The sequence below is a fragment of the Capsicum annuum genome, chromosome 8 (genome assembly GCF_002878395.1).
Source record: "Capsicum annuum cultivar UCD-10X-F1 chromosome 8, UCD10Xv1.1, whole genome shotgun sequence".
Taxonomy (NCBI): Eukaryota; Viridiplantae; Streptophyta; class Magnoliopsida; order Solanales; family Solanaceae; genus Capsicum; species Capsicum annuum.
Genome location: NC_061118.1, coordinates 151,787,316 through 151,803,114, shown reverse-complemented (window position 1 = coordinate 151,803,114; position 15,799 = coordinate 151,787,316). Strand labels below are relative to the sequence as shown.

At 33.6% G+C, this 15,799-nt stretch overlaps 2 protein-coding genes across 6 annotated transcripts; both read right to left on the bottom strand.

The window, feature by feature from the left end:
* Positions 1-956: 956 nt before the first annotated feature.
* On the bottom strand, positions 957-5,218 carry LOC107839520 (lysM domain receptor-like kinase 3). 4 transcript variants are annotated; one of them, XM_047394634.1, is made up of 12 exons: positions 4,353-5,216; positions 3,819-3,852; positions 3,707-3,711; positions 3,449-3,610; positions 3,201-3,340; positions 2,732-2,821; positions 2,343-2,430; positions 2,058-2,209; positions 1,888-1,979; positions 1,572-1,707; positions 1,358-1,456; positions 957-1,271 (listed from the first exon to the last, which is right to left on the bottom strand). In XM_047394634.1, exons 1-12 carry the CDS (start codon positions 4,990-4,992, stop codon positions 1,161-1,163), a joined length of 1,749 nt encoding a protein of 582 aa, XP_047250590.1. In that variant the 5' UTR covers positions 4,993-5,216; the 3' UTR covers positions 957-1,160. The 4 variants fall into 4 exon arrangements, 2 of the variants coding, with proteins under 2 accessions (XP_047250590.1, XP_016538526.2); XM_016683040.2 differs by having other exon boundaries at positions 3,443-3,610; positions 4,353-5,215; XR_007043601.1 differs by having other exon boundaries at positions 1,221-1,271; positions 1,358-1,494; positions 3,443-3,610; positions 4,353-5,218.
* A 4,606-nt stretch (positions 5,219-9,824) lies between these two features.
* LOC107839519 (lysM domain receptor-like kinase 3) lies at positions 9,825-14,775 on the bottom strand. Of its 2 annotated transcripts, none has more exons than XM_016683037.2 (12): positions 13,996-14,775; positions 13,688-13,721; positions 13,578-13,582; positions 13,329-13,487; positions 12,780-12,922; positions 12,228-12,317; positions 11,926-12,013; positions 11,647-11,798; positions 11,482-11,573; positions 10,953-11,088; positions 10,616-10,714; positions 9,825-10,523 (listed from the first exon to the last, which is right to left on the bottom strand). In XM_016683037.2, the coding sequence occupies exons 1-12, from the start codon at positions 14,639-14,641 to the stop codon at positions 10,473-10,475; spliced, it is 1,695 nt and encodes a 564-aa protein (XP_016538523.2). In that variant the 5' UTR covers positions 14,642-14,775; the 3' UTR covers positions 9,825-10,472. The 2 variants fall into 2 exon arrangements, with proteins under 2 accessions (XP_016538523.2, XP_016538522.2); XM_016683036.2 differs by having other exon boundaries at positions 9,825-10,518.
* Positions 14,776-15,799: the final 1,024 nt, after the last annotated feature.

The following is a 15,799-nucleotide window of genomic DNA, read 5'->3' as shown; positions in this document are numbered from 1 at the left end:
CTTCTCCTCGTCAATCTGTAGGCATCGTATCATTTGGTAGTTTCGCAATACTGCTGGGTAATTGTGTGATAGTGTACTTATCCTCCGTTTTAGTTAATGCCGCTGCGTTCACCTGTATATTGCATCCCATTTCCAAATTCTTCTTGTAATGTATGATATTCTTAGTGGTTTGATTGGTTAAATTGCAAAGGGTATGACATATAACAGTCCATCTCTATGCCAGAAATACTACCGAGTTATCTTCTTTGCCTTCCCTTTCCGTTCCACCAGTTTCCCTATTTTTGTTGGAATGTTGTATGTGTGTCCACTGTGTTTCAAAGTTGCTAGTCTTAGCAAATTGATTCTGTGCGAATCGAGAGTTGCGTTGGGCTTTTGGTACAAGGATAACAAGGTTGCTTGCCGCTGACTTCTGCAGAATCAGGTCTTTCACATCACATCTTGGTGGCATTTGTTAAACGTTCCAGTAGCCTTTTTCCTTTTTTTAGACTACAAAGGTTCGTTTTTTTTTTAATGATTAAAAAGGAGAAAAGGTACTAATTGCAGAGGGGGGCTAATAGACTAGAAGGCCTTTGCAGGAACTATCAGTGATAGAAAGATGACATGTGAGCTAATCTCCGTGCTTTAAAATGAGTGCAATAATGTAACTTGGGAATCTGTTTCTTCTTTTTGCCTGTCTACAAGGGAGGACGTTATTATAAATATAACAGAATTCAAATAGATTTGATGTTGTGATGGAGCCCTTATGGACATGCATCTATTATCAGATGAGGTTCTGTCACATCTAGTTGATTACTTGGGTTTTTCAGAACTTTTAATTTTTCTTTTAATTTGCAAATAATTACCTTAGTGTCACTAAAAAACAAAAGAAAATAAGCTTAGACACAGCTCAAACGTAGATCCAAGTATAACGAACTTCAGATATAATGGATCTTCTTATAAGACTCGTGACAATCGTCTTTTAGGTGAAAATTTTTTTTATTGAAAAATGTCTACCAGGTTTTGGTTACCAGGACTTCTGTCACTTAACTGTTCAATTTCACTTGTTTTAATCAATACCTGGATGTTGTTGGTAAGTTCTGTAACTTCAATATTCAAAAGTACCGCGAAAAATTATCATCATACAATATACAATATCGTAACTCCCGCAATCGTACTTTAAATTATCCGTTCTCTGTGGATGATGAGAGCGCCATAAGTGCAACCACTACTGATCTCATAGTCGGCCGCATCTCATGATCTTTCTCTGTACATGCTTTAGCAAGCTGTGCCATCTGTAATAGACAAGCGTTTTAATGCTTCAAAGAAGCAAAGAAAATAGAAGTGGTACATATTGCAGCAAAGAGGTGTGATTTTGTACCTTGTGGACTGAATCAAACGGGTAGTTATCTTTGAGTTTCGGGTCTATCAATCTGGAAATGCCTTCAATTGAATTTGGATGATCATGAGCTTCTCCAAACTATGATTATCACGGAACAATCGCCATTAGCTCATCAACTGGTGCAATTTTCTTAGTAGGTCATGTAAGTGCCAAATGATAATATTCTGTAGAGATATATGTAGAAGCAGATTACCAAAGCAACAAGGCTTCTTGCTTCATCTACATCATCTTCCTTGACTATCGCTTCCTTGGATGAAATTATTTCATAAAGGACGACGCCAAAAGCATAGACATCTATTTTAGTTGAGACAATTCCTGAATGACCATACCTGCATATTTTAGCAATGATTATTGGTACCATCTAGCTGTAATACATCAGTAGGGGCATAACCAACATGGTCTGAGGGGGTTCGCATAAGTTTCTATACACATCAGTAGGGGCATACCTGCATATTAAGCTGCAACTATTTCCTATGTTCACACACATTTTGTGCAAATATAAAACTTACTCTGGTGGCATGTATCCAAATGTACCCATAAAACGTGTAGATATAATTGAATTTCCATTTTCAACCAGTTTCGTTAAGCCAAAATCTCCAATCTGTAAGTAATTAATTTACCAATTAGGAGAGCACTTATAGACATTTGTCAGGAAACAAAGATCAGGGGCCTTAAAGACCTTTGCATGGAAGTTTTTGTCTATCAGGATATTTGCTGATTTAATATCACGATGGATATAGAAAGGAACGGTGTGTTCATGTATATATTCAAGACCCCTGGCAGAATCTAGTGCAATTTGCACCCTCGTTGACCATGGCAGTGTGTCCTTCCCTGGAAATAGATTTATCAAGTGATTAACAAATGCTTAAGCATATAAACATCTCCAACGCAAATAAGAAGAAAAATACAAAGAAATAACCATTCCATCACATCACTGTACTACTTTTAAGTTCAATTCTCATACCGCGTAGATGTTGGCTTAGATTACCGTTGTCAATGTACTCATATACAAGGAAGAGATACCTCTCCACACAATATCCTATCAAGCACACCTGCATGCATTCAGTGACTGCAAAAAATCAATCAAACAAGCTAATAGAGCATAATACAGCATCAAACATGAATGCAATGAAGTCAAGATGCTGTATCAATTGTGAAATATGAGAAAATGCATGTGAGGCTAGACTCAATGACTTGCAACATTTTGTATTTAACCCGATTAGCGATATATCTGCTCATCAAAAGGAATGAAACTGCTTCTAAAGGCAATCTTAATCATATATCTGCTCATCAAAAGGAATGAAACTGCTTCTAAAGGCAATCTTAATCGACAGAGAAGATATTGATGATTACCAGGTTCAGGTGATGAACACGCGTCAAAATTTTCAGTTCAGCAAGAAATTCAGTTTTTGCTTGCCTATTCATTTGCTTTATTGCTGTTGCCTGTATCATAGTTTTCAGTAAATGTCAGCAGAGACTCACATGTGAAAAGAAAGCCTAATGTAGAAATGTCCCATCGAATGGTGAGTTCCCCCCTTACAAGTTATAGTTCTAAGCACAGGTCCATTCGTAAGTAAGAGATCCCCTCAACACATACCCAGTTGTAGTATAGTGTAGGAAAAATAACTGTCATTAACATCACCAAATTTTACTCTATAAGCTATAACTAGTAATTCTTCATAATAATTGTAGCTTTTATGAATCATGATTCTCTAGTTTCATCACACTTTTCATTATTCTTCCAAAGCTATTCTATAATCCAGACAAGACATGCAGACATATTTTTACAGTTATTTGAAGAAAAAAAATTTGAACTGCAGACCTTGCCTCTCAGCTCAGCATAATAAACAGCTCCAAAGCCACCTTCTCCAATCTTATTAGAAACGCTAAAGCCATTAGTCGACCTAGCAAGTTCTTTGTATGAGAACTCCACAGATTTGTCAATGGCTACGCCAAAAAGGCCTGCCAGGGCACCAGCTATCAATTCAAAGCTTGATAAAGAATGAAAAAAAACTCTGGAAGAATTTATTTAGTGAAAATGCTTTCGCTAATCTAGAGAATTACCCTGACCAGATGCATGCGATTGAACAGCAGATGCTGAGATGTGTGGCACAACCTTTTGTTCCTTCTTTCTATAAAATCCCACGTACATGATCCATATGAGTAACGTAACTCCAGCTACTGCAGCTAGTGGCGCTACTGCCTTTCCAGTAATAGATTTACCTGATGAACCTGATCATACACTCCTCGTACAGATTATCAATAAGCTTGGGTAGCATGAATAATTCCATGACTAACTAGATTCGGAAGAAAGAAGAGAGCAGTCACCTTTGCTGCAAAGTCAGGGAAACATCGATGAGCAAATATTTGTTAATAATACGCAAGTATGAGCCAAGATAACTTGTTCAATTTATAGCCACCTCAAGTCTGAAAAAGATACCTGGTTGGCATAGGTGGATAGTTCCCAAATTTATCTGCATAAAACCAAACCATGGTTGGAATATTATCCACCATTTGAAAGAAGGATGTCAACAGAAGCAAACATTTTACCAAACCCCAAATTTCAGGTACAAAATTTAAGCCTTGTCCAGTTCAAAATCCACAACGTAAAATTCGACAATCTACCTTAAAATACTAAATCATTTCAGGAGATCAGAAAATGGATCTATCTCTCATGAAAGGTTCAAATCATAGAAAGGGGGAAGCTAACTAAGTTACACATATATGTTCTTCAAAGTTCATATAGTCAACTTACCAAACACCAGAAAAGTAAGAAGAATCAATTATTTTCAGGAAAACATTTTCCTTCCTACGACGTAGTGATAAGCTTTAGCGAATCAAATTAAATTAGCCTTCCACAACCCTTGATTCGAAGTAAAAATGGAATACTAGTATATAAAATATTGGGAACAAATATGATCATATTCAAATTATAGAATTAAGAGTAGTGGATGGGTTGTGTTTGAAGCCACACCTCTGCCTGGAATGTAGAGCAGACCCGTGCCAGCGCTGAAATTCAACCCTGGATTGTACATTTGGATCAACTCGGAGCTTGTATTTGTATTCAACGCGATAGACTTCAAATTTTCTCCTGGCTTCATTGGATACGTAATAAACAAACCATAATCCTTGGACACATGTTCATTCCCGCAGGAGCAATTCACTATGACCATCAATGTTACTGCCCGGTTATTGTTAAACCACATCAACCACTCAGCAGTTATCAAATGGGAATATCTGTGCTCCGCTATGTAACCATAAGAATCCCCAGAGGAAACAGTGTATGGGAAGACGTGTCCCAAGTACTCGCCATTAAGGCAGTCACAGCTGAAGGGTATGTTATAAATCGTCGTGTCAAGACCGTCCCACCCATGCTCTATGGAAGTAGGGTAACTAAGGATTTCAGAAGCAGATATGTTAGAGAAATGCTGGGCGGCTAATCTGGCCACTTCTTTCAGCTCATCATAATTAATAGTACCATAATAACTGTATGAATATGAAGCTAAAGCTAAGGGACAGCCATATGTGCAGCTTGAATCAGCTGGAAATAAGTAGTAGTACATGATCACAGATACGATTATCCTCATCCTTTGGATAATACCACTAATATACATTCTTGCTTTAATTTGATCTTCCACAAACAAGTACCATTTATGGGGGAAAATACTATTATTAGGCTAGGACTTACCCTACGAGTCGTCGTCACACACTTGACACGTAGTACCAGCCTAGGGGATTTGTTACTGGTCACTCTACGGACTTAATAGGAGGAAGTTTTAAAGAAAAGTAGTTATAAGTTGCATTGCAACTCTCAATATTATTCATAATAAAATGAGCTATGTAAATTTCTTATTGGATTTCAATTTTCACTTTATTTTATTTACATATAACTCTTGCTTGAGTATACGGTTGTGTATAAGTGGCTGTTTGGGCAGTTTGACTGGCTCTCAAACGCATCGCTGCTAAACATGGAAAATGACCGCATCTTGTCTAAAAATGATGGCCAAAGGCATCGATAGCACTCAAACTTTACTTAGACATCTAAACTAAGGCCTGTTCCTATCAAACCCTCTAAACCTCCCACATTTTGTTCCAATTGGGCCTTTTTTGCCTATTGCAGTGCCATCATAGAGGCGCATGAGAAGCATTTTTTTTACTAATTTATAAATAAAAAGATGTCAAGTGACATTGAGGGCTTCAAAAATTATTTTTTTTTAAATACTAAAGGGCCTTTTTAATAAAACAAAAAGCATTAGGGGGTCCCAATTTTATTTTTTTAATAAAACAATACGCTGTGGCCTGGGGGGCTGGGCTAGGTGGGGGAGTTTTATTTTTATTTTTTAGAAATTTTTATAATTTTATTTTAATAATTAGTTTTTTATTTTTTAAATAATTTTATAATTTCTTTTTTACAATTAGGGAAAAAAGCATTAGGGAGTCCCAATTTTTTTTTTTAAAATAAAACAATACGCTGGGGGTCGGGGGTAGGTGGGGGAGTTTTATTTTTATTTTTTAAAAAAATTTTATAATTTCTTTTTAATAATTAGGCTTTTAGTTATAATTATTTTTTAATAATTTGGATCCTAATGCCATTTTTTAAAAATTTTATAATTTTATTAATAATTATTTTTTATTTTTAAATAATTTTTTAATAATTTATTTCATTTTTAAAAAAATTATATATTTTTTAAAATAATCAGTTTTTTATTTTTATTTTTCAAATAATTTTATAATTATTTTTTCATAATTTATATCCTCACCATTTTTTATTTTCATTTTTAAAAAAAATTTATAATTTTTCTTAATAATTATTTTTTTAAAAAAGAATTTTTTAATAATTTATTTCATTTTCAAAAAAAAACTTATATTTTTTTTTAAATAATCAATTTTTTTAAAATAATTTTAGAGTTATTTTTTAATAATTTCCTCAATGCCATTTGTATATACTTTTTTAAAAAAAAATTAAAATTAACTTTTAATAATTATTGGACCCACAATGCCACGTGTCAACTTCCAATTAGCTCATTTTTCCACGTTATCGCGTGTGTGCAACACACACTTTGAGTTTTTTGCTGATAGGGCAAAAAAGGCTCAATTGGAACAAAATGTAGGGGGTTTAGGGGCCTGATAGGAATAGACCTTTGTTTAGGTATCTAAGTGAATTTTGGTAACAAGTTTGAGCGCCTATCGATGACTTTGGCCAAAAATGATCTATTAATATTCACTTGGTCATCAAATAAACTAGATAATACTAGGGCTGTGTTTGGTATAGATGGAAGTAGTTGTTGGAATTATGTTATCAATTCTCTTATGTTTGATTGGTCAAATTTTTTTTAAAAAATTTCTCTTGGAAAAAGCTCATTTAAGATGTGAAAAGTGATTCCTAACACTTTGTTCGGATGGTGGTTTGTAATGGTTTCATAATATACAGTACAGTATGATACAATGTTTGGATGGACTGTATTATTTACTAATGTTTAATAACAATTTTATTATTTAGTTTGACGGTATGATACTGTATCGTATACAATGTTTGGATGGACTGTATTATTTACTAATGTTTAATAACAATTTTATTATTTGATTTGACGGTATGATACTGTATCGTAACTTGTAAGTTTACTAAAATGCTCTTAATTATTATAAATGTTAAATTTATTAATAATTATTAATAAAATAACTTTTTTTCTGCTAATCTATCACAAATTATGTCATGTAAATATATTAAATTGTATATTCATGTAAATTTTAATAAAAATAATATAACAATAGATCAAAATAAATATAATTGAATTTATTTTTTATAGCTACAAATTTTATTTTCCTTAAGTGTTTTGAAATGTGACCACCAATGACAAGTACAAAATCTGAGTGTATTTTTTGTGTATGTTATGTGTGTGCTCGGTATGGAATACACAAAAAAATATAGGAAAACAAATGATTTCTTGCTTATTTTCTTATATTCGTTACTCAAATTGAAAAATATTTTTCTAAAAATATATACACAATGAAAACGAATAGGCTAAGGGTGGTGGGATAAGAAAAAAATATGAATGGTTTGTTAAAAAGAATATTTGGGGGTGGGGTAGTGGAGTGGAGGACTGAGGGTAGGGGTAGGGGTAGGGATGGGGTAAGAATTTTTTTTTTAAAATAAATTTTATATATATATATATATATATATATATATATAGGGTGAAAAATCATTTTCACCCCCCAACTTTGATTAAAAAATCAATCCCCCCCCCCCCAACATTAAACAATAATCATACTCCCCCTTTATCTCATGCAATGTCCATTTTGTCCTTATAATTTTAATTTTATATTTATGTAATATCTTTTTATATTATATGTAATGAATATTTTTTTAACATGGATATTTGTAGCATTTTATTTAAGTTTATTAACTTTATATGGAAATTAATACTTTTTATATTTATCACAAAATTCAATGTTATTTTTTAAGATCGTTATTTTAGTATTATATGTATTAAAGAGTCGTTTGTATAATTATAATAATTTAGAGATAAAGTTCATAATTATTTATCCTGCGTTTAATTAGATGTATTAGTTAGTCTCAAAATTATTTGTCGCACCATTTATACCACGGTAATGAGATAAGTTATCACACATACATGTTAGTACAACTTATTTTGTAATAACTAGTCCCAGAATAACTTGTTTCCAAACAACCCACCCCTAAGTGTATATATACATATGTATGTACATGCATGTGCATATATTTTTGTGTTTTATCACTCTCTTACTAAATTCGTTTCGTATTACTTAACTTTTTGTTGATACACAATCCTTAAGAAAATTTTATTTAGAGGTATATTATTTTGCTAAATTAACCTTATTAATGATAATTTGAAACTTTAAATTTGTCTATACATTTGAAACTTTAAATTTGTCTATACGGTTACTTTATATAGTTATTTAACACTAAAGAGTAGAAAAAAAAAACACAATACAATTCTCTTGATTTCACAAATTGAGCAGATAAACTAAAACATTTATTTTTAGTATGAGGACCAAGTAATAAGAAACGATATTATCTATTGTTTATATCAGTAAATAAGTTGTGATTGTCATTAATGGAGTATTACATATTTTATAGGTTATATAAATAAATATAATCTTTAAAATTTAACCTTATTTTTATTCGAGAAAAACATCTAGTATCCCCTAACTATGATCAAATTTGCTACGACACACGTTAACTTCACGGGGGTCCTATTACCCCTTAAACTAAATTTTAGCGTATTTTTGTCAATCTTTTTAGCTAACGTGATACCTTTTGTCAATCGTTTTAGATGGCGTGACACATTTGATATGGACTCCATTTTATGTAATAAAGGTGTCATATTAGCACAAAAAATGACAAAAATACGTTAAATTTGAGTTCAGGGGATAATAGGACCCCTATGAAGTTGGAGTGTGTCGTAACAACTTTGACCATAATTCGGGGTGGTACTAGAGACTTATCTCTTTCATTTATTATTTGTGTTTTCTGCATTGGAATATGTTTATAAAATTAGTAGTACTTATTATTTTCACTTGTTAAAATAAATATTATAGTTTTGATGATTTTAAAGAAGTTAAAAAAAAGAATAAAAAAATTGATGATAAAGGGTAAAATAGGAATTTTAAAAAGTCAATTAGGATAAAGGGGGAGTATGATTATTGTTCAAAAATTGAGGGGGGAGTTTGATTTTTAAGGCAAAGTTGGGAAGGAAAAATAATTTTGACCCTATATATATATTTGTGGATGAGTGTAGGGGGGGCTGGTAGGAGGTGGTGGAGAGGTGAAAATTTTTTGATTTTTTAAAAAGTCAAAAAATTGATTCGGAATAGGGGTTGGTAAGTGTGGGGGTGGGGGGGGGGGGGGGGGGGGAAAAAGCTTTGAAACTTTTTAAAAATTAATTTTTTTTTAACAAAATAGGGTGGGGGTTTGATAAGGGGTGGGATCGAGGGTCAGGATAGAGGGTGGAATAAGAAAAAAGTTAAAAGAAAAATTTAAACAATAATTTTTTTTGGATGGGGTGGAGGGTGGGGAGGGAGGAGGTGTGGCTCATGGGATGGGGGGAGGGATAGGAGGTGGGGTTTAATAATATAAGGTAAAATATAAAATATGATTATATAATATATTAAATAAGGACATAATTGAAAAAAATAAAATAAACAAATCATGAAATATCTTCAAATTGGTGGTTATATAAAGTGAGTATTTTAATGATTACCAAAATATGAAATTAAACCATACTATATCATACATTTTTAAAAAACAATCAAAACAAATATTGTTCCTTTTTAACCATACCATACCACGAAAAAACACCATCCAAACAGTGTGTAAGGGAGGCAGGAAAAACAAGTTCCATGATGAGTAGTTTTCTCCCTTTAATATGGAAGGAAAGTCGACCACAGGGGCTAATAGTTTGAAAATTCAAAAAAGAAAAAAGACCCTTAATTTATTTAATTATTGAAAAGTCTTACCTTGACATATCTATGTACCGAACATTTACAAGGACTGGTACTCTATGCCTGAGATATATATAGCACCACTTCAGTGGCTGTGCAGAACAATTCTTGTTCTAAGCATATCCCGTTGGTCATTTACCAAATCAAGATTCAAGAGTACCTCATTCTTAGCATACAAACAAAAAAGCAAATTGAAATCATGAAACTCCACACAATACAGTACAGTTTAATGTACGTAGATCCGAGTCGATCTGCACTCTCCACGATATAATCAGCTTAACAAAGGAGGTTAGGAAGATGCTGCTTGGAAGTAGATGGTGACGGTTTACGCGCTTCTCTTATAGTACTGATCCCTATTGCAAAAGTACTTTTACCAGTAGTTGAATTTAGCTCTTGATTCAAACAAGTGCCTAAACACCTGTTGAGGAGGCCTGTTGTGCCTAAACACCTTTTAATACTTTACATTATGCAACATGATCAAGTTGTTTCTGCCTTTACAGCTTCCGTTTTAATCTTGATTTCCATAGAGTGAAAGCCGTTATATCAAATTGTCAATTCTCTGTGGGGAATGAGAGTGCCATAAGAGCGACCACTACTGATTTCATTGTCGGTCTCATTTGAGGACTTTTCTCTGTACAAGCTTTAGCGAGCTGCGCCATCTGCACTAGACAAGCGATTTGATGCTTCGTGAATTGGTAGCAGAGAAAGCAAAAGTGGTCAGTAGCTAGTGCAGTAATTAAAGTGATACAATTGTACCTTGTAGACTGAATCAAAGAGGTAGTTATCGTCGAGCTTAGGATCTATCAACCTGGAAATGGCTTCAATTTGATTTGAATGACTATGAGCTTCATCAAACTAGGATTGTCACAGAACAATCATTATTAGCTCGTCGACTGGTTCAAATTTTTTTAACATTATCACTGAGTAGTCAATATAACACTAGCTACTTTCTGTCAGATTTTTAAATGGAGGAGTATAAACAATTACAACAGAAAAGTTTCCTATCTAGGATTCAGCAACATAAATTCAAAGTCTCTGTCAATCTCAATAGCAATGAATATATTTAAGTGATAAAATGTGAAGAAAAAGTTACCAAGGCAACAAGGCTTTTTGGTGCATCAAAACCATCTTCTTTGACTATAGCTTGCTTGGCTGAAATCAATTCATAAAGTACAACGCCAAAGGCAAATACATCTACTTTGCGAGAGACAACTGGTGAATGACCATACCTGCACATTTTAGCATTCGTCACTATTGTGTACTTCGCTGTTACACTTTTTACGACACATTAGCTATGCTCTCTTAGCCTGAAGAAGTCCTCTTTCTGTGTTATACGTAGGAACGGAGACAGAAAATCATTAAGGACGAAATGTCATATATCTTGGAAATATAACAAGTCAATGATACAATAGACTTGTTAATCGATGCTCAAAGAAATTGGCTTGCTTACAGTTTGACGAACCAGTTCCTGAAAGAGATTTTGTCTACCGCATACTAATGTTAAAGGCCCTATGAAAGATCACTTATGGCCAGATGCTCTATTCAAGTTAAAAGGTTCGGACATCAGTCATCAGCAGCTACACCTATTTTTAGACGCGCTTTATACAGTGAAAAAAACTTACTCTGGTGGCATGTATCCAAATGTACCCAGGAAACGTGAATGCTTAGTTGGATTTCCGCTATCAACAAGCTTCGATAAACCAAAATCTCCAATCTGAGAGTGATTTACAAGTTAGGAGATTATAGAAATTGTTGAAAAAAACAACTTACTGGGGCCTTAAAGATACCTTCCCGTGAAAGTTGTTGGTTATAAGAATATTTGCTGATTTGATATCACGATGGATGTAAAAGGGAACGGTGTGCTCGTGTATGTACTCAAGACCTCTGGCTGAATCCAGTGCAATTTGCACCCGTGTTGACCAGGGCAATACATGTTCCCCTGGGAATAGATATACCAAACAACTAACAGATCCATAAGCGTATAAACATCACAAATATAAGTACGAAGAAAACCAAAAAGAACGAACTATTCCATCATATTGCTATAGCTTGTATAGTTCTCATACCACGAAGATGTTGACTTAGATTGCCATTCTCAATAAATTCATATACAAGGAAGAGGGACCTCTCAACACAATACCCAATTAAGGACACCTGTGTACATTCAGCATCAGAGAAAAGAATTAAATGATACCACATTTCAGTTTCATCACCAGAACAATTAAATGATATGCCTGCAGCTTTACAAGATTAATGTATTCGGAGTAGAATGATTAAAATATAAAGGGAAGGAAATGGGAGAGGAAATCCGTAAAACAACATTCAATGCTCAAAATTCATCGACTGACAGAGAAGATATTGATCATACCAGGTTCAGGTGATGAACACGCGTCAAAATTTTCAGTTCAGCAAGAAATTCTGTTCTTCCTTCCCTATTCATTCGTTTTATTGCTGCTTTCTGTATCAAAATTTTCAAATGTAGAATTAGCATAGACATTGCTACCTTTCATAGTAATATTTTAACCACATTTTCAGTCTATTTCAGTTGATACCACTCTGACATCTCTTAATCACCCTGCAAATTGCCTCATGGTATACTTGTTAAAAGAATCTAAGCATTAGGCCTTGCAATTCTACTTCACCTCCTCTATCGGAGAGTCATGTTGGATCAATTCTTATCAATACATCAAAATTTGTTTCGATGAGTTTTGAATATCAATCTTCCCAATGATCTTGAAAGTCATTTCAAGCAATTATAGCTAGATTTCCTTCGTACCCTATAATTCATTTTTATAATCAAGGACTGACACTAAATGCAATATTTGTGTTCTCCTTGCTGATTTCGTAATATATTTCTAAGTTCTAATGGTAGATAGACAAAATTTGCAGTCACGGGGATACAAAAGTTTGAACTGCAGACCTTGCCTCTCAGTTCAGCATAATAGACCGCTCCAAAACCACCTTCTCCAATCTTATTGGATGCGCAGAAGTCATTCGTCGCTTCAGCAAGTTCTCTATAAGAAAAATCCACTGATTTATCCACATGTATGCCCGAATAGCCTGCTGAAGCACCATCAACAAGGTCAGTGCCTTAGGCTTTATTCAGGAGAAAGATTGGTAATGAACTTGTGGAACAAGCAGTCACTCTCCCATGTAACGTTTTGATGACCACCACAACAAAATCCCTTTTGACAGTGATTGCACTACTCCGAATATGCTTGCAAGTATGTTAATCCATGTGAGAAAACATTAGACACTTCAAGAGACAAAGCAAGGCTCCATCCATGAAGTTAAAGCATCAGAATAAATATCCTAACAGGCACTGTAAACAATTTTTGCTGTGAAAATGTTTAATCTTTAAATCTAGGTGGCCACTTATAACTGGCGGCTTTGTCCAGAAAGAGATTTAAACTTGAAATTTGGAGAGATCAAAGAAGTAGAAGGAAAAAGAAGTGAGATTTATTATTACCAGGACTAGATGGATGAGATTGACCAGAACATTCCGGGATGTTTGCTGCAACCTTTTGTTCCTTCTTTCTATAAATTCCCACATAAACGATGCCTACCAATAACAAAACTCCGGCTAGTGCAACTACTGCTATTGCAGCTATAATTTTACCTGATGAACCTGAGGAGACGCACGCGGAATAATCAATATGCTTACGTGGCACCATACTTTCCATCAACATGAAAGAAAGAAAAGGAAAGGATTGTTCACCTTTTCTGCAAGCCAGCGGAAACATGGATGACCAAATACGTTAAGACAGTATGCAAGCATGTGTTAAGATAAGGTGCTCAATATATGACTATAAATCTGAAAAATGGTACCTGGTTGGTACAGGTGGATAATTCCCGAGTTTATCTGCATAAAACAAGTATATACATGGATAAAAACAGGATTTACAAATAGAAGATCCATCACAACAACAACACTGTACCAAAGAGACAATCATCATTTAAAAGAAACTGGAAAAAAATCATGTGGAACGAACATTGAAAATATGCTACTATTACACTAATTTCTACTCTATAACATATCAAATTTGTCTTGAAACAATTATATTACATTTTCTTACATCAAATTCACTACAATAATATACTAGGAGTGTTATTTAGTTTCTTTAATTCGACCTCACCTTTGCCTGGAATGTACAGCAATCCACTGCCAGCACTGAAATTCACCTTCGGATTGTACATTTCTATCAGCCTCGAGCTAGTATTAGTCGCCAACGCGATAGACTCCAAATTCTCTCCTGGCCTCATCGGATACGTAATAAACAATCCATAATCCCTGGACACATCTTTATTCCCGCAGGAACAATTCACTGTCACTTTCAAGGTCACATTATTATCCTGGAAACTGTTATCCGGATAACTATTATCCCTCATCAACGACTCCTTATTCGTCAAACTGGAATACCGCCTGGTCGCGATGAGATCATAAGTATCATTGGCACGAACATTATATGTAAATACATGACCCAAATATTCACCATTATTAAGACAATCACAAGGAAAAGCTACGTTAACTCTGGTTGCTGTCGGGATAAACGTGCTCGTGATGTTATTATTCCATTCAAGGATATCACTGTACGATATGTTGTTAAATAGTTGGGATATTACGGGGAGGTACACTTCAGGCCAGATGAACAAGGAAGCTAAAGCTATATCACAGCCATTCATGCAACTTGAATAACATGTTGTACAATTTGAGAACAAGTAAATCAGGACTAGGGTAATTAATCGTGTTACTTTTTTGGATTGCAAATTAAGGAATATCATTGTGCTGAAGAACACATGAAATGAAGAAAAAAATACTACAGTAGTTTTTTCAACTGATTGGAGTTGAAGTACTTCAATATTGTCTAGCTACAATGATTGGACAAATTAATAAAAAGCAATGCAAGTGTGTATGTTAATACGTTGACACTTGAAATTCTGTTTTGGAGGAAGCAAAATAATATTAGGAAATACAGCTCTTACAATCATTTGTCAATGTCTTTATCTTTCCTTAAAACTACTATTACTGTACGTCCTCCGCCTCCAATAATATCTCCCTTACTTATTTTATGAAAACGAAACTAGCCGTCTTTTAATACTCGAATTGAAATATATTCAAACTATTGTCTTTTATTAAAAAAAAAAAAAAAAAAAAATCTTTAAATTTTCTTTGAGAAATGGTCTAAGTATTAAACAAGTTTATCGGATCTTTGAGTCGGTTTTAAGAATGATTTATTGTCGCTCACCGACCCTACCTAGTAACTACCAAGATGAGGCACAAATAAAAAACTAATATTTCTTCTTTGAAATTTTTCACTCAATAATATTCGGGAGCTATTTTTATGGATATCATGATTGAATCAATAAAAAGAGAAAAAATAATAATATTTCACACGAAAATAAATTAGAAAGTTTCTTAATATTCCAATTAGGTGAGTTGATTTAGTGATAACTAGGTGAAAAAAATAAAAAAAATTAAAAAGCGCCTTATTTCCAATATAGTAAGAGAAAAGATCTGTCAAAGGTATTCTTCGAATCTCAGATGTTTCAAAAATTACTAAAACAAAAAGTCAAATCAAAACATAAACTTAGAATTTTTTTATAAGAAAAAAAAGTTTTCATCTCCAACACCTACGGAAAAATGTCAAAATCATTTTATATTTTAAAAAACCTTTCACAATAATCAAATTATAACGGAATACTCCTCCGTCCCATTTTACCCGTCCCAAATTGGCTAAGTTGATGTTCCATTTTACTTATCAAGATAAGACAAACTTTTCTTTCTATGTTTTACCCTTTGCATTAATTAACTTTTTTTAAATTAAAATGTAAACATCATTTAATAGGGATACTTTGGTAAACTAACCATGTTATTTATTATTATTTTTAATTGTTGTGCCATCCCAATTTGGGACAAGTAAATGGGACGGAGGGAGTATT

Excerpts from the sequence above, each read along its gene's own strand:
- LOC107839519 (XM_016683036.2), bottom strand. The coding sequence starts at position 14,641 with ATGATATTCCTTAATTTGCAATCCAAAAAAGTAACACGATTAATTACC. Across the intron at positions 13,722-13,995 it reads GCTGTACATTCCAGGCAAAG|ATAAACTCGGGAATTATCCA; the intron begins GTGAGGTCGAAT and ends TGTTTTATGCAG. Across the intron at positions 10,519-10,615 it reads TCTTTGATTCAGTCTACAAG|ATGGCGCAGCTCGCTAAAGC; the intron begins GTACAATTGTAT and ends TGTCTAGTGCAG.
- LOC107839520 (XM_016683040.2), bottom strand. The coding sequence starts at position 4,992 with ATGTATATTAGTGGTATTATCCAAAGGATGAGGATAATCGTATCTGTG. Across the intron at positions 3,341-3,442 it reads ATCGCATGCATCTGGTCAGG|GCCTTTTTGGCGTAGCCATT; the intron begins GTAATTCTCTAG and ends GTGCCCTGGCAG. Across the intron at positions 1,980-2,057 it reads ACAAAAACTTCCATGCAAAG|ATTGGAGATTTTGGCTTAAC; the intron begins GTCTTTAAGGCC and ends AATTACTTACAG.